At 41.4% G+C, this 18,459-nt stretch overlaps 1 protein-coding gene across 6 annotated transcripts in view; it reads left to right on the top strand.

Moving 5' to 3' along the window:
• The window catches only part of nek10 (NIMA-related kinase 10), a 251,318-nt gene that overhangs the window by 96,180 nt on the left and 136,679 nt on the right, over nt 1–18,459 (top strand). For all 6 annotated transcript variants that reach the window (XM_087986912.1, XM_087986911.1, XM_043689493.2 and 3 more), the window contains exons 12-14: nt 13,265–13,489; nt 15,073–15,212; nt 17,818–17,879. In XM_087986912.1, coding sequence (XP_087843038.1) covers nt 13,265–13,489; nt 15,073–15,212; nt 17,818–17,879 — 427 coding nt within the window. The remainder of the gene's footprint in view (nt 1–13,264; nt 13,490–15,072; nt 15,213–17,817; nt 17,880–18,459) is intronic.

The following is an 18,459-nucleotide window of genomic DNA, read 5'->3' as shown; positions in this document are numbered from 1 at the left end:
CTGCCTTCTGCCAGTCAGCCAATCATCTAGCCAGTACATTACCAATAACACCATGGACTCATATATCTTATTTAGCAGCCTCCTGTGCAATACCTTGTCAAAGGCCTTCTGGAAATCCAAATAAATCACGTGCTCTGGCTCTCCATTGTCTAACTGGCTTGCTACCTCCTCAAGGAATACTAACAGATTTGCAGGCATGACTTCCCCTTGATGAAGCCAAGTTGGCTCTTCCCTATTTTACCATGCACTTCCAAGTATTCCACAATTTCATCCTTAATAATGTACTCTAAAATCTTACTGAGGTCAGCCTTACTGGCCTATAGCATTCTGTCTTCTACCTCCCTCCGCTCTTAAAACATGGGTGTTATATTTGCTGTTTTCTGTCCTGTGGGACTCCCCTCCCCGACTCCAGTAATTTCTGAAAGTTATCACCAATCCTTCTACAATCACTTGGGGTATAGTCCATCTGATCCAAATGATTTATCCACCTGCAGACCTTTTAGCTTCTCGATCATCTTCTCCTTAGTGATGGCCAGTATCATCTACTCTGTTTCTTAACTCTCTTGGGATGCTGCTGATGTCTTCTGTTGTGAAATCTGATGCAAAGTACCTATTCAATTCCTCTGTTTGTTTGTTCCCCATTACTACTTCTCCAGCCTCTTTTTCCCGCAGTCTTGGTTCTTTTACCTTTCAGATATCTAAAAAAATCTCTTGCAATCTTCTTTTATATTACTAGCTCGCTTACTCTCATATTTCATCTTGTCCCCCCATTGCTTTTTAAGTTGTCTTTTGCTGGCTTTTAAAGGCTTCCCAATCCTCTGGCTTCCCACTCATCTTCACCACATTGTATGATTTTCCTTTTGTTGCTTTTATGCTGTCCCTGGCTTCCCTCATCATTCATGGTTGCCTCATCCTCCCTTTAGTATATTTCTTCTTCCTTGTGATAGTTACTGCTATACCCCCAGACACTCCTGCCAATGCTGCTCCACTGTCTTCCCTGCTAGTATCCCGTTCCAATCAATTTTGGCCAGCTCCTCTCTCATGTCTTTGTGGTTACTTTTGCTCGATTGTAATAGCGTTACATCTGATCAGGCTTCTCCCTCTTAAGCTACGTTAAATTCTATCATGTTATGGTCACTGCCCCCTAGGGGTTCCTTCACCTTCAGCTCCATAATCAAGTCTGCCTCATTACATACCATCAAACCAAATTTTTTTGCTTTGTCAGTAGGATTGCAAGTTAGGGAAAGGGGGAGGTGAGTACATCTCCTAATATTGTTTACAACTTTGACCCTCGTTCATTTTCTGGATTCAAGGGCTTTTGAATAATCTGGTAAAGACCAAATTCGTCTGTAGTGTAATTGGGACTTACACCTCACATGAGGCAGAAGAAAGTCTTTGTGGTACTTTGTGTTGGTTATAGTGTAGGCCTCTCATTTAGACTCTTAGTAATGCATTTAATATGCCCAGTATTTCTGGGATCTTACCTCACTTTCATAGTGGCAGTATATTGTAGATTTTATTAAACCACACGTATTGAAAAATAAAGTTGCACCCTGCTGGACATCTGAAATAAGAACAGCTTTTGGTCAGAACATATGCAATGCTGAAGTCTTAAAACTCCTTGGGAACCCAACTCCCCACCATAAGTGTGAAAATGTTGGAATTTGAACAGTTCCTTTCTTAGCTTTAGGACATTGCAAGGAACCAGGAACTTTTGAAGACTTTGTTGAGGGTCTGTATGTCTTTGATACTAAGAAACTATCAAAAATGCCTAATGCTCCATATTCTGAACTCACATAAGAAAATCAGATCACAATGCTGTGTTCCTCCTCCCAGCTTGCAAATAGAAGTTGCAACATGAGGACCCAGTACAGAAAGTAGTACAGTGCTGTTCTGAAGCAGCAGAAGAGCTTCTGTGGGACTGTCTGAAAACAATGAACTGGTCCATATTCAAGAATTCAGCAGCCAACCTGGACAAGTACACCCCCACCATCACAGAGTTTATTAACAAGTGTATAGAGGACTGCGAGTCAAACAAGTCAACCCATATATTCCCCATGGATGAACTGGAAAATTCATTGACGACTGAAGATCTGGCGTGCGGTGTTCAAGTATAGATCGCCCAGACCTTTACGGTATATCTAGATGTGACCTCCACAAGGCCATTAGACATGCCAAGAGGCAATACAGGACTAAGTTAGGGAGCCAAACTAACTACAAGAACATGCACCACTTGTGGCAAGACCTACATGACATTTCAGGACACAATGTGGCAGTGCCGGTATTGGACTGGGATGGAACAAAGTTAAAAATCACACAACACTAGGTTATAGTCCAACAGGTTTATTTGGAAATACAAGCTTTCAGAGCACTGCTCCTTCATCAGGTAGCTACTAGTGCAGGATCATAGGACACAGAATTTATCGTAAAAGATCAACCTGTCATACAACTGATGCAATGTATTGAAAATCTTATATTGCTGTCAAGTCTTTAATCAATTAGAGCGGGGATGCAGGTTTTGAGTGATTAATATGTAAATCCCAGAACTTCTTTCAAGTCACAGTCCCAAGATAACTTAAGGTTTTATCAGTATAAAAGAAAAGGTGACATCTCAGCATCTTAGCTCAGACAATGTATTAAAGGTGTGAGGTTAGAGTCCGTCTGTATCCCACTCTTGAGTCAGACTGGTTCTATTTCCAAAGTAGGAATTTTTAAAATGTCACATAGACCGACTGCCCACAGATTGTGTGTTTTTTGAACAAAATAGAATGAATCTGCAAATGCAAATTTACCCCATAGACTTGTGTGTGTGCTTGATAGAGTGTGTGCATGAGTGGGATGGAGTATATGTTGTGAGAGCAAGTATGCATGAGTGTGTGTGTCTGTGTATATGTGAGAGGGTCTGTCTGAGTCTCTGGGTGCGATCGTGTGTAAGAGTGTATGTATGTGTGCTTGTGTATGAGAGTGTGTACTGCAGTGGGGTCACCTGTAGTGTGTCATGAACCCAAGATCCCGGTTGAGGCCATCCTCATGGGTCCCAAACTTGTGTGTTGTTGCGTATCCCGAAGTCCACCTTGGAGGATGATCACCCGAAGGTCTAAGGCCGAATGTCCCTGACCGCTGAAGTGTTCCCCAACTGGGAGGGAACATCCCTGTCTGGCGATTGTTGTACGGTGTCCATTCATCTGTTGTCATAGAGTCTGCTTGGTCTCGCCAATATACCATGCCTTGGGGCATTCTTGTCTGCAGCATACGGGGTAGACAACGTTGGCCGAGTCACATGAGTACCAGCCACGACAGGGCTAGGTGGTATTTCTACATGTAATGGTGTCGACACTGTGACATGCCTTACTGTGGTTGCCATGACAGGGTTGTGCGGTGTTGTGATCGATGTTGCCCTGAAGGGTGGGCAGTTTGCCGCAAACAATGAACTGTTTAAGGTTTAGCAGTTGTTTAAAGGCAAGAAGTGGAGGCGTAGGGAAGATCTTGGTAAAATGGTCATCCTCATTAATAATGTGTTGTAGGCTGCAAAGAATATGGTGTAATTTTTAGAAGTACTAGATGATGAAGGGTACCTTCACAGTCGTATCCCGTATCCTTCTCCTGAGAAGGTCATTGCAGTTTCTCACTGTGTCACATCAGCACTAGTGACTGATGAGTTGAACAACATATCCCATTCTTATGAGGGCGTCCTTCAGCATCTTCAGGTGTCTATTGCATTCCTCCTCATCTGAACAGATCCTGTGTGTGTGCAGGGCTTGTCTATGGGGGTTGGTTGTTTTAATTTGCATACGGTGGAAGCTAGAGAAGTGCAGCATCGTGAGGTTATTTGGGTTTGCAGTAGAGTGAAGTACTGAGGTGCCCGTCCTTGGTGGAGATGCGTGTGTCCAAAAATGAGACTGATTCTAAAGAACAGTCCGTGGTAAGTCTGATGTTGGGATGAAGCTTGTTGATACCACTGTGTTGTTGTTTCAATGACTCCTTGCTCTGGGTCCAGGGGAAGAAAATGTCATCAATGTATCTGATGTGTAGTGTTGGTTGGAGATCCTGTGTAGCAAAGAAGTCTTGTTCCAACTTGTGCATGAAAATTTCGGCATAATAGGGTGCAGACTTGTTCCCCATGGCTTTTCCGTGTGAATGGATAAAAAACTGATTATCAAAGGTGAATATGTTGTTGTCAAGGATGAAGCAGATGAGTTGTAGGATGGTGCCTGGAGATTGGCAGTTGTTGGTATTGAGTTCTGAGGCAGCTGCAGCAATGCCGCTATTGTGGGGAGATAGTTTAGAATGTCGAAATGTACATTGTGATGAGGAATGTTCATGGTTCGACTGGTCAATGGGTGCTGAGCTTTTGTAAGAAATCTGTAGTGTCGCAAAAGAAGCTGGGAGTCCCCTGTCTTATGCCTTTCAAGATGTCCTCGACATAACCAGAGAGGTTTTCACTTAGGGTTCTTTGCTTGATACAATGGGATGTCTCGGCATGTTTGCTTTGTGTATCTTTGGAAGGCAGTAGAAGTCCCCAATGCAAAAAGCATGTGGGTTTAGAGTTGGGTAGGGTTTTCTGACGGACTGGATCAACAGTCTTGATCAATGTATTTAGTTCATAGGTGTATTCTTTGGTTGGATCAGCCGGTAGTTTCCTGTAGTGTTCATGGTTGCTTAGTTGTCAGTACACTTCCTTGCAGTAGTCAGTTCTGTTCTGAATGATGATAGCTTCTCCTTTGTCTGCTGGTTTGATGACAATGTTGCAATTGGCAATTGTTGGTATTGAGTGCTGAGGCTATTGCAGCAATGCCATTGTCATGGGAGATGCTGGTGTAGAGTGCCGAAATGTCCCACCATCAGACTTACCATGGATTACTCTTTAGAATCAGTCTCATTCTTGGATGTACACATCTCCATTAAGGACAAGCCCTATGTATACAGAGGATCTGTTCAGATAAGAGGGAACATGCAGACACCTGAAGGTGCTGAAGGACACCTTCATAAGAACAGGATACGATGCTCAATACATCGATCACCAGTTCCAGTGTGCCACAGCGAGAAACCGTAATGACTTCCTCAGGAGACAGACACGGGATACAACAGTGAGGGTACCCTTCGTCGTCCAGTACTTCCCGGGAGTGGAGAAACCACATCATGTTCTTCGCAGCTTGCAACACATTATTAATGAGGATGAGCACCTCACCAAGATCTTCCCTGTGCCTCCACTTCTCACCTTTAAACAACCGCTAAACCTTAAACAACCACTATTTGCAACAAACTTCCCACCCTTCAGGGCGACATCAACCACAATACCACGCAGCCCTGACATGGCAACCACTGCAAGACGTGTGAGAGTATCAGTATGAATACCTTTACACACATGGACACCGCCTGCCATGTGTCTGGCAGGTACTCATGTGACTCAGTCAATGCTGTCTATCTCATACGCTGCAGGCAAGGATGCCCATGGCATGGTATATAGACGAGACCAAGCAAATGCTACGACAACAGATGAATGGACACTGCACAACAATCGCCAGACAGCGATGTTCCCTCCCAGTTGGGGAACACTTCAGCAGTCAGGGACATTTGGCCTTAGATCTTCAGGTGATCATCCTCCAAGGTGGACGTCAGTATACGCAACAACAGAGGGCCGAGCAGAGGCTGATAGCCAAGTTCGGTACCTATGAGGATGGCCTGAACCGGGATCTTGGGTTCATGTCACACTACAGGTGACCTCACTGCACTCTACACTCTCATACACACACAAGAACACATACACTCTCTTATACATGATTACACCCAGAGACTCAGACAGACTCTCTCTCATACACACGCTCTTCACAGACACACATGCACACACAAACACTCACAATCAAACACACACACAATCTCTCTCACACACATGCACACACACACCCTCTCACAGACATATACTCTGTCACATTCGCACATACATTCTAACAAACATGCACACACAATTTCTCACACGCACATACACACTTTCTCTCTCCCCCCCACACACACACTCTCCCTCTCTCTCTCTCTCTCTCTTTCTCCCTCTCTCCCCTCTCTCTTCCTCTCTCTCTTTCTCACACACACACACACTCTCTCTCTCTCTCTCTCTCTCTACCCCACCTTCACACACACACACGCAAGTCTACGGAGTGAATTTGCATTTGTAGACTTGAATTTGCAGATACATTCTATTTTGTTCAAAAAGCACACAAAAAGCAGTCAGTCCATGTGACATTTTATAAATTCCTACAGTCTGACTCAAGGTAGGGATACAGACAGACTCTACCTTCACACCTTTAATAATACATTGTCTGAGTTGAGATACTGAGATATCATCTTTTCTTTTATACTGATAAAACCTTAAGTTATTTTGCGACTGTGACTTGAAAGAAGTTCTGGGATTTACATATTAATCACTCGAAACCTGCATCTCCATTCTAAGTGATTAAAGACTTGACAGCAATATAAGTTTGTTCAATACACTGCATCAGTAATGTGGCACGCTGATCTTTTACTATAAATTCTGTGTCCTATGATCCTGCACCACTAGCTACCTGATGAAGGAGCAGTGCTCTGAAAGCTTGTATTTCCAAATAAACCTATTGGACTATAACCTAGTGTTGTGTGATTTTTAACTTTATCAAGAAACAAAATGAATCAGAACAGAATAGCAGACAAAAACACATCTGTTCCTGATGCACTCAAGTATTTTCGGGTTTTGTCTGAGCAGAATGCCAGTGGAACGGTGTCACCTGCCCTGACAGCCCTGGATGCACCTGTTTCCTCAGTCACCGCTGCAGGTATCAGATCAGCCTTCTTGAGAGTGAACCTAAGGAAAGCGACTGGCCCAGATGGAGACCCTGGCCTTGCAATTAGATCCTGTGTGGATCAGCTGGCAGGAGTATTCACTGACATCTTTAACCTCTCCTTGCTACAATCTGAAGTCCCAATCTGCTTCAACAAGCCCACCATCAACCTGCCTCAATGATTACTGTCTGGTGGTTCTGACCTTCATAATCATGAAGTGCTTCGAGAGGCTAATTATGGCTCACATCAACTCTAACCTTCCAGCTTGCCTCAATCCCTTGCAATTTGAGCATTGACAAAACAGGTCCATGGCAGATGCCATTTCCCTAGCCCTACACCCAGCCCTAGAACATCTGGATAATAAGGATACCTACGTCAGGCTTCTATTTATCGATTACAGCTCCACCTTCAACATTGTGATCACAACCCAAACTAATCTCCAAACTCTGAGACCTAGGTCTTGGCTCTGCCCTTTGCAACTTGATCCTCAGCTTCCTGACCCACAGACTGCAATTAGTGAAAACAGACAGCAGCACCTCTTCCACAATAATCCTCAACACCAGCACCCCACAAGGGTGCATACTCAGCCCCCTACTGTATTCCTTGTACGCTCATGACTGTGTGGCCAAGTTTTGTCCAAACACCAGTTATAAGTTTACTGATGACACCACCATAATAGGCTGAATATCAAAGAATGACGAGACCAAATACAGGAAGAAGATAGAATGATTGGTATCATGGTGCAAAGATAACAATCTCTCCGTCAATGTCAGCAAAACTAAAGAGTTGCTCATCAACTTCAAGAAGAAAGAAAGAGGACATGCTCTTACATATATCAATGAAGCTGGCGTGGAGAGGGTCGAGAACGTCAAGTTACTGGGAGTGACAATCACCAAACGTCTGTCCTGGACTACCCGTATAGATGCAATGGTCAAGAGGGCACATCAACACAGTTTCTTCCTCAGGAGGATAAGGATATTCAGCATGTCCATAAGGGCTCTTACCAACTTTTACAGATGCACCATAGAGCATTTTCTGTCTGGGTGCATCAGGGTTTGGTACGGCAACTGCTCTGCCCAAGACAGTAAGCAACTACAGGAAGTTGTGAACACAGCCCAGACCATCTTGTAAGCAAACCTCCTATCCATTAACTCCATCTACACATCTCATTGCCACGGAAAAGCAGCCAACATCATCAATGATCCCTCCCACTCTAGTTGTAACCTTTTTCAACCTCTTCCATCAGGCAGAAGATACAAAAGCTTAAACACACATATGAACAGATTCACGACAGCTTCTGTCTCGCTGTTATTTGACTATGAATGGACTTCTCAAATTTCAAATCTAATGTCGATCTTGCTTTTGTGTATTTGTGTAGCCATAACTTTGTATGTCTCACTCTGTTCAATCACCCTAATGATCCGTATACCTTGTATGTTATGATCTGCTTGTGTGGCACGCAAAACAAAACTTTTCACTGTACTTAGATAAATGTGACAACAATAAATCAAATCAAATTAAATCAAATAGGCAGACAGCAATGTGTAGAGATAAAGTATAATTAGTAATTGGGGACAATAAGAATTGGGAAAAGTTAAATATGTGGTACATTTCTTATTGTATAAGATATTGATTCTGAAAGAGTTAATGTTGAATAGTAGAGGATTTCAACTTCCCAATATTAACTGGGATAGACAAAGTGTGAAAGACATTGTTGTTCATGTTTTGAATGCTTCAGCCTGTTGCTACATAAACTCATTTTACTCAGGCAATGTATTCAGATTGATGAACAAAAGGGTCAGAGTCAACATGTAATTTGACTCAGTTTTGTTCACAGAATACAATAAAGACACAAAAGAGGCCAAATGATGGAATGTCATCTAAAGCCCTGCTCTTCTGCAATAAATCTCCAGATTCTTACATTCACTACGCTCCCAGTCTCAATGTTAAGTCTCTGCCAGAATCCTTTTGTAAACTATCACTGGCTACCAGTGCAAGTTGAATTGTGGGAGCTTACACAGTTCAGAGGATCAAAGGGACCTTGGTATGCATGTCCATAGATCCTTAAAGAGCGGTGGATATGGTTGTTAAGAAGACGTATGGGATACTTGCTTTTATTAGTCAAGGCAATGAATACAACAGAATTGAATACTGAAGCTATATATATAACATAATATAATATAATATAATTTAATATTTGTTAGGCCACGGCTGGACTCCTATCTGTTTTGTGACCACAACTATTCACGTTATACGTTAATGATCTGGATGAAGGAACTGAGTGTATTGTTGCTAAGTTTGCAGATGACACAAAAATAGATCAAGGGACAGGTAGTATTCAGGAAATGGGTAGGCTGCAGAAGGACTTGGACAAGCTAGGAAAGTGGACAAAGAAGTGGCAAATGGAAAATAATGCAGGAAAGTGTGAGCTTTTACACTTTGGTAGCAAGAATCGAGTACACTATTTTCTAAATAGAGAAAGGCGTTGGAAATCTGAAGCACAGAGGGACTTGGGAATCCTAGCTCAGGATTCTCTAAAGGTTAACATGCAGATTCAGGTGGCAGTGAAGAAGGCAAATGCAATGTTAGCATTCATTTCAAGAGGGCTAGAATACAAGAGCAGAGTTATACTGCTGAGGCTGCATAAGGCTCTGGTCATACTGCATTTGGAATATTGTGAGCAGTTTTTGGTCCCATACCTAAGGAAGGATGTGCTGGCATTGAAGTGGATCCAGAGGAGGTCTACAAAAATGATCTTGGGGATAAATGGCTTGTTGGATGAGGAGCTGTTGAGGACTCTGGGTCTGTATATGATGGAGTTTAGAAGGATGTGCGGGATGCATTGAAACTTAGAGAACACTGGAAGCCTGTACAGAGTGGACGTGGAGAAAATGTTTCCACTAGTAGGAGAGACTAGCATCTGAGGGCACAGAATCAGAATGAAGAGACTATCTTTTAGAATGAAGATGAGAAGGAATTTCTTCAACCATAAGGTGGTTGTTAATCTGCGGAACTCATTGTTGCAGATGGCTGTGGAGGCCATGTCATTGAGTATATTTAAGACATGAATAGCTAATTTCTTGATTGGGAAAGGGATCCAAGGGTTACAGTGAGAAGAGAAGAGAATTAGCTTGAGAAACATATCAGCCCTGATCAAAATCCAGAGAAAACTCAATAGGTAAAATGACCTAATTCTATTCCTATATCTTATTGTCTTTTGGTCATCACACTATTGGAAGGATGTGATTACAATATAGAGGGTGTAGTGGCGAATCATCAGCATGTTGCTTGGCCTGGAGCTGTGCAGAGATGAAGAGAAACTGGAGAGGTGTGGATTATTTTTCTTAGAGCAGAGAAGGCTGAGGATGGAATCAGATGGAGGTGAGCAACATTCTGAGGTTCATCGACAAGATAATTAGGGAGAAATCTTTCCCGTTAAAAGAAAGGTCAAAAACCAGGGGGCATAATTTTAAAGTAAAGAGCAAGAGGTTTAGAGGGGATTTGAGAAAGATATTTCCACCTAAGTGCCTGTTCGTATCTGGAACTCACTGCCTAAAAGGGTGGTAGAGATGAAGACGGTTAAGCCCTGTTTAAATGAGAGCTTGAAATGTCATAGCATAAATGACAACAGGACAAGTGCTGGGAAACGGATTAGAATTTCTAGATATTTGACAGCCGACACAGCTCTGATAGGCTAAAGGATCTCTTTACATGGGAGAAAAACTTTAAGACTCAATGAATTTGCATTATGCTCCACCCACTGTAATGACATTGTACAGTCTTTGGGTGGAGAGGAAACTATGTAGCACAAGGCCCTGATGGAGATTTGTGCCATCTCTGGTTCTGAGAGCTTTTGTAATCATGCCTAATTGTATGTGTTGCTATCAGAGAATAAACAGCATCTTGTTGTGTCAAACAAGTGCCTATTCTCAGTAAATCTCAACATTCCTCTACCCTGTTAATGAGATAGCCCATTAGACTCAGATTAGGGAAGAGGTTGAGGAGGATATTTGTATCACAACGGTGTCACTGCCTCTGAGTCAGAAGACCTGGGTTCAAGTCTCACCTGCTCCAAACATGTCTATTAACATATCTGACCAGGTTGAATAGAAATATCAAGAGAGGATGATTGCTTACAGCACTCTATACAAACCATAACCCACCTGTGGTTTGTAGTGCAAAATCAAACAGTATTGAACAACGTTTGGTAGTGCAAGGACAAAAAAAGGTTATGTGTTAGGGGAAAAAGAGGTGAATGACAGAAGAGTTAGTTTTCTAGGACCAAAGAGTATTGCGTTTGTGCAAGAACTACGCTAAGGAACAAAGAGCAGGTATGCTACTGGCTGAAAACAACACGAAGAAAACCAATATAAGAAAAGAAAACAAGCATAGATAGAAATTATAGACTGAAATTGTTGAATCTGGAGTGCTGTAAAACATCTTAAGTTGAGATTCAATGGAACAGTGCAGTTGGCCAAGAACAGAGATATCAGTGTTAGAGTAAGGTGGGGAATTAAAATAACGTGGCAAGAGAAGATTGGAGTCATGCATGGAGACTGAACAGTGGTGTTCCACAAAGTAATCACCCAATGTGCATTTGCTTTCCCCAGTGTGGAAGAGACTATTGAATACAGTAATCTAGATTGAAAATAGTGCACTATTTCACATGGAAGGAGTCTTATTGCTTTGGATGGTGAAAATAAGAGGTAAAAGGGCAAGAGCTACATTCTAGCATTTGCATGGAAGATGGCACGGGAAGAAGGGTCATCGACAAGATAATTAGGGAGAAACCTTTCCCCTTAAAAGAAAGGTCAAAAACCAGGAGGATTAATTTTAAATTAAGAAGCAAGAGATTTACAGGGGATTTGAGAAAGGTATTTCCACCTAAGTGCTTGTTCATATCTGGAACTCACTGCCTAAAAGGGTGGTGGGGATGAGGATCCTCAAGACAGTTAAGCACTGTTTAAATGAGAGCTTGAAATGTCATAGCATACAAGACAACAGGACAAGTGCTGGGAAACGGATTAGAATTTCTAGATGTTTGACAGCCGAAATAGTTCTGATGGGCTGAAGGACCTCTTTACATGGAAGTGAATTTGCAGGTAGTGGTATTCCCATGTATCTGCTCCTCTTTTCCTTAGAGATGGTAGTGGTCATGGGAGTGGAAGGTGCTATCTAAAGAGCTTTGTGCACCTTGTAGGTGGTACACATTACAGCTGTCCTTCAGGGTTGGATGTAGTGACATTTTTGGATGCTGTTACCTCCTGGAGATGACTTTTGCCTGGCACTTGTGTGGTTCAAATGTTACTTGCCATTTGTTAATCCAAACTTGGATCTTGTCCAGGTCTTGCTGCATTTAGACATGGACTGCTTCAATATCTGAGAAGTAATGAATGGTGCTGAAAATTGTGCAATCACCAGTGAAGATCCCATATCTGACCTTATCATGGAAGGATGATCTTTAATGAAACAGCTGACAATGGTTTGGCCTAAGACACTACCCTGAGGAACTCATGCAGAAATGTTCTCAAGCTGAAATGACATGACAGAAAAGTTAGCTTACAAGAACGAAAAAGACTTGGAAAAGACAATTAATATTCATTATAAGCCCATTGAATTCCACTGCTACCTTGACCACACTTCCTTTACCTTGTAAGGATTACACTCCTGATTCTTCTATCTTATCTGTTCTGATACTGCAACTTTCTACAACAGCACTTCTGGGAAATCTTCTTTTTATCCCTCACTTCTAAGCCAGTCGCCATCCATATTTGGAAACATATCACCATTCCTTCAATGTCGCTGTGTAAAAATCCTTGAATCCATCCTTAACTTTATGGGTCTGTCTGCACCAAATGGACTGCAATGGTTTAAGAAGTTAGCTCATCACCATCTTCTCAAAGGCAACTAGGAATTGACCCAGCTTGCAAAATCCACATTCTGTAAAGACATCGCTCCAGTCTTTCAACCATCACAGAAACTTTCCTTTGTCTTTGTCCCACCTACCCCTTTGCTAAATATAGTTACAAATTAACTATTCCCAATCCTGAAGAGAGCTCTTTGGCTTGAAATGTTCGCATCTGAGTCGCTCTCCACAAATACTGTCATTAACCGTTGAGTATTTCCAGAAATTTATTTGAGGTGAAAAATGTTAAGTGAACCTGAGCATCAAGTGGAAATTTTTATGAGCGATAAAAGACGGATAAATGCAGCTTGATCTGGTCTTTCCCCAAATTCTAGTGTGCTGTATACATAGATTGCGTTGTCTTTGTGATGATTTGATAGTGAAAAAGATTTTTCTTGATTAGTGGAGGTTGTCAGTGATTACAGTAACACTAATATTTGGGGATTTCAGCTATACAGGAATAAAAAGTCGATAACTTTATTTCTGTCTCTTTACTGGAAGCATAAGGTTATTTATGATTGGTTTCCTAAATGTTAATGACGTTTACAGAATGACTGCTGAGCTGCTTCGTCTACTATGTGCAGACTCTCAAGTGAGAGAACAGGTGAAGATTTATGAAGGAATTCCCATTCTGCTTAGTTTGCTGCATTCTGACCATCTCAAATTGCTATGGAGTGTTGTATGGATTCTAGTTCAGCTGTGTGAGGATCCGGATACCAGCATTGAGATTCGATTGTGGGGAGGCATCCAACAACTTCTTCACATTCTACAAGGGTGAGTATAAAGAAAATAATAAACATAGTGAAGCACCATTTAATTTTATTCTTTCATTTTGGCTATCTGAAAAATGCAATCTGATTGTATAATTTAGGAACATACCTGTAAACATTAAGCCAATTAAGGGCTTTGGAAATATAGGAATGAGCATTCTGCAATTACAGGTAACTTCAGGTAAGACCATAAGATGTAGGAGCAGAGCAGGCCAATCCATGAGATCATGGCCGATCTTATAATCCTGAACTTCATTTCTTGCCTTTCCCCATAGCTCTTTATTCCCCTACTGATTAAAAATCTGTTTGTCTCAGCCTTAACATACATTAAGCCTCAGCATCAACAGCCCTCTGTGGTAAAGAATTCCACAGATTCACTACTCGCCGACAGAAGAAATTCCTCCTTGTCTCTTGTCTTAAATATGTGATTTCTTTATTATACCCTCTGGCCCAAGACTCTCCCATAATGGGAAGCAACCTTTTCACATCAACCCTTCAAGTCCCCATGAATCTTGTTTATTTCAATAAGGGCACCTCTCATTCTTCTGAATTCCAACAAGCACAGCCGCAACCAATTGAATTTCTTTTCATAAAACTGTCCCTCCCTATCTGATATCAACCTAGTGAATCTTCTATGGACTCCCTCCACTGCCAGTATCCTTCCTTAGTTAAGTGACCCAAAACTGATCACAGTATTAAAGCTGGAGTCTGACTAGCGCATTTTAACAAAGCCTCCCTATTTCTGTATTCCATTCCCTTTTGAAATAAATCCCTATTACCAGCTGAACTTGGATGTTAGCTTTCAGTGATTCATGGGTGAGGACACCCAAGTCCCCATTCTGTATCTTTCTGCAGCCTTTCTCCATTTAAGTGATATTCAACTCCTCTATCTTTCCTGCCAATGTGCATGACATCACATTTTCCCACTTTAGATTCCATCAGCCAAATTTTTACCCATTCACCTAACCTTTCTATATCCCTCTGCAGATTTTTTGTGTCATCATCAGCGGTTGCCTTAAAATTATAAGCATTTCCCCTAGCATTGGAAAGTCATTTACACCATGCATGAAGTAACTTTGCTGCTTCTTGTGGTTTATTTTATAATGTCAAATTTCTCTTTGGAGGAACCCTTTGTGCTATTTTATGTTGAATCTGTTCCTCCATAACATGATCCAACATAATTTTTAAAAATACCTTTTGATTTAAGATCCTTTTCTACATTGCATAATTGGTATATGGGTCAAATGTTCACAAAATTAATCAAATTTGAACCAAGTTGTACAAGATGTTTAGTAATATTTTGTGTGTCATTTGCTAGTAGAGTACAGTTATACTAGATCCAATCCATTCTGTTACCTTAACTCATAATTTTGGCTTTCTGCAATGAAAAGATTATGTACACAGTGTAAAGGTTCTAATTGGTGACATTATTATTGTGAGTATGGAATAAGATATCTAATATCTTTCCATCGTGTTACAAAGAGTTAGCAACTATAATAGTCAAATTATACTGAAATTGATTCATATTCTTCTCATGTCCATATGTGTTTGTTACTTTATAGAAATCTCTTTTTTGTGTATTTTTAGAGATAGAAATTTTGTATCTGATCGCTCTTCAATTGGAAGTTTGTCTAGTGCTAATGCTTCAGGAAGAATTCAACAACTTCAGCTGTCTGAGAAACTGAGCATACAAGAAATTCAAGAGAATACATTATCTTTGCAAGAAGGTATAGTATTTTCCATTGAACTGGAGATCTAGCATAAGGATTATAACTATTGACACTGTTCCAATCGGGTAAGGAGGGTGAATCAGCTCCTCTCTTTTCATTATCCCCATTTGGCTACAACAAAGATTTATGTTCTTTTCATCATGAGGCTGCACCTCTTTCCACAAAAATATAGTTTAGTCATTTATAGCAGTGAGGAGCCAAACACAAAGAACAGAATCATATTTTTTTTTGCATAAGTGAAAATTACAAAATTTCTCTCAGTATCTTACCAAACTTGTCTCATTAACTTCCTATCTCATCCTGATGGCATCCTTCATGTCTGATTTTATTTCCATCTTAACACATGCCATTCCTGGAAGAACTCACTGCTTATTGAATATTTGGTGAAAGACCAGCATCCTTGGTATCTGCACCATATTTAAAAGGCTATTGTGCACCCGGATGAGCTGGCTTTTTGAATCCGCTCTGCATGGTCTTGGACATAGTGTGAAGATGGTGGCAAAGAGGAAGGTGATGATGTGATTCTCCAAAAGAGACCTGGAGATGCTGGGAGATGGGGTGGTGCAAAAGGCGGACCTCCTCTTTTTGGTGGACAGGCAGAGAAAGCCACAGCATCAGACTCTAGCAGCCTGGTCTCAGATTGCCACCTGGGTCAATGCAGTCTCTATGGTGCAGAAGAATGGCCAGTATTTCTGCAAGAAAGTCAGTGACCTTCTGTGCTCCACCAGGGTAAGTAGCACACTCTTCTCTCAGCCATCTCACACTCAATCTCTACTACTGAACCTATGTCTCACTAAGGCTCATTCTCTGCCAACCTAACAATTGCATTCAACATCTTCTCTCATTCACTCTCAATCTTCAATCTCCCACAACACTAACACTGCATTGCCTATGCAATGCCTACTCACTCACAACAGACACTGCACCATCTATTCTCCATCTGCACCAGTACTAACAGCCAGGTCACTCATTTTCAGCTCACTCAGGAAAGGATTCAGATGAGTAGCAGGATGCCTGACAATAAACTCTTCACAGGTGTCAGGAAAGAAACTTTCAGAAACTCTTAAGGCAAGAGTACCGAGATGTTAGAGAAAAGGTTGGCAAGGCTGCCTCCTGCATTCCCACCACTGAAGGTACTGAGACTCTGACAGCTTTAGACAGTTTGGGAGCACAAACTGGTAGCATCTCACTGTGACAGCTCTGCAACTGGCCTAAAGAAGAAAAGCTAAAGGTGCTGGTCGTCAGACAATTATCAGAGATAAGGCACTTGTTCAGCTTCAGGCAGGAAATTATCCAATATTGCTCCTTATTCAGAAGAAGACCGGGCAGTACCATGAAAGCACCTAGCAAGAAAAGAAACCATATGCGCACCTCTCAGACAGCTCCTCTCATGACACTCCAGCTGTGGCTGGGGGTTTCCTTGTCCATCCTGCTTATTCTCTCCACCCCTTGGAAGTTGAAGCCAAGTAGTTTCCACTTGCTTCTATCAAGAAGACCCACAATATGTCTGGGCCATCCAGACAGAAGCACTGCTGCATCTATGTGTAATGATCTTCTGGGACTAATGATATTGGTAGAAAAAGGGATGAGGTCCCCAACAAGAATTTGGGGACTAAGGTAGCAAATAAAAAAGCAGGACCTCAATGATTGCAATCTCTGGATAGGTGATAGAAGTTATGATTGAGCTGTGTATAAAATCAGCTAAACCATTCCTGGAATAGTGTGTGCAGTTCAAGTCATCACACTGCAGGGAGGATGTGATTTCACTAGAGAGGATACAGAAGAGATTTAACAAGATGTTGCCTAGGCTGGAGTGATTCGGCTATGAAAAGAGACTGGACAGGCTGGTTTTGTTAGAGCAGGGAAGGCTGAGGGGGAAACTGATTGAGATGTATGAATTTCTGTGGGGTGTAGACAAGCTATATGGTGGGGGGTGGGGGGGCAAACATTTCCCCTTAGTAGAAGGGTCACTTATCAACAGATGCGGTTTTAAGGTAAGGAGCAGAATTGAAGAGGGGATTTAAGGAATAAAAAAATTCACCCAGATTGTTGTGGCCATCTGAAACTAACTGCCTGAAAGAGTGATAGAGACAGGAATCATCAAGACATTTGAGAACTACTTAGATGAGAGCTTGAAATACTACAGTGTGCAAGGCTATGGGCTAAGTGCTGAAAAATGGGTTTAGAACAGAGGGATATTTGATGATACAATGGGCCAAAGAGCCTTGTTACATGCTGTAAAAACTCCACGACTCTGCGATTAGCATCTGTCCCGTTAACTCTGACAATGTCATAATTTAATTATTTTTACTACTTTCTATAAAGTTTGTTTTAAATACATGGTTTAACATTGGGACTTAAACCACCCATTATGTGCACCATGACACTTCCTGAGAAATGAAACATATTCCTTAAATGGTAAGCCATAGTAAATACTGCTAAATGTGTTAAATTATTCACAATAATAGTAGTCTGGAACATGTTCCAGAAATGTAGACCATTCTTTGCTGGGGCATTGTTACTTGAAATACTTGAAATGTCAAATTTGTTTGTAATTTTGTATCAAATGTTAGTTCCTTACTGACTTCTTTTGTCGTTTCAGCATGTTGTGCTGGTATCACTGAGCTGGTACTTAATGATACAAATGCTCAACAGGTTGTACAGGTTGGTATGCTGAAAATGAAGATCAGTTATTATTTTCTAAAATAAATATTGTTTTCAATCAAAGTCAAAACTTCTTGAACTGTATAGTAATAACAGGAGAAAATAAATTTTAAAAAGAGGAATACAAAACTGCTGGCTTCTGAAATTGTGGTAAGATTAATGAAGATGTGGGCAAAGCTGAAAAGTGGAGTGAATTCTTTAGGTTGATATTTACAGGAGGAAGAGTATATTGACTGCAACAAAATGGCTGTTTCAAGGTAGTAAGAATCGGAGATGTAATGGAATTAGCATTACTATTCGCTTATTACTTAGGATGGAGACTTGAATATAATGAGTGAACCAGAGGGGCTGGATAAGGCTTATCTTAAATTTCTTGGGTACCTCCAGGATGTAAATTGCAGACAATGTTCCCACTAAGCGGCCTGGCTGTGCAACCGTGCAGCAACTTGGGGGTCCCACGTTGCTGATTGGTGTGCTGACGCATTGTTATCTGCATGCAGAAGTCACTGCCACTTGTGGATCTGTGCAGCAGACATTTTTAAGGAAAAAACGACTTGCAGAAATCATGCTAGAAATATTT

The sequence above is a fragment of the Chiloscyllium plagiosum genome, unplaced genomic scaffold (assembly GCF_037043375.1).
Source record: "Chiloscyllium plagiosum isolate Xiang-an unplaced genomic scaffold, Cpla_swu_hap1 HiC_scaffold_5, whole genome shotgun sequence".
NCBI classification, from domain to species: Eukaryota; Metazoa; Chordata; class Chondrichthyes; order Orectolobiformes; family Hemiscylliidae; genus Chiloscyllium; species Chiloscyllium plagiosum.
This window is presented reverse-complemented; position numbering and strand designations above follow the sequence as displayed.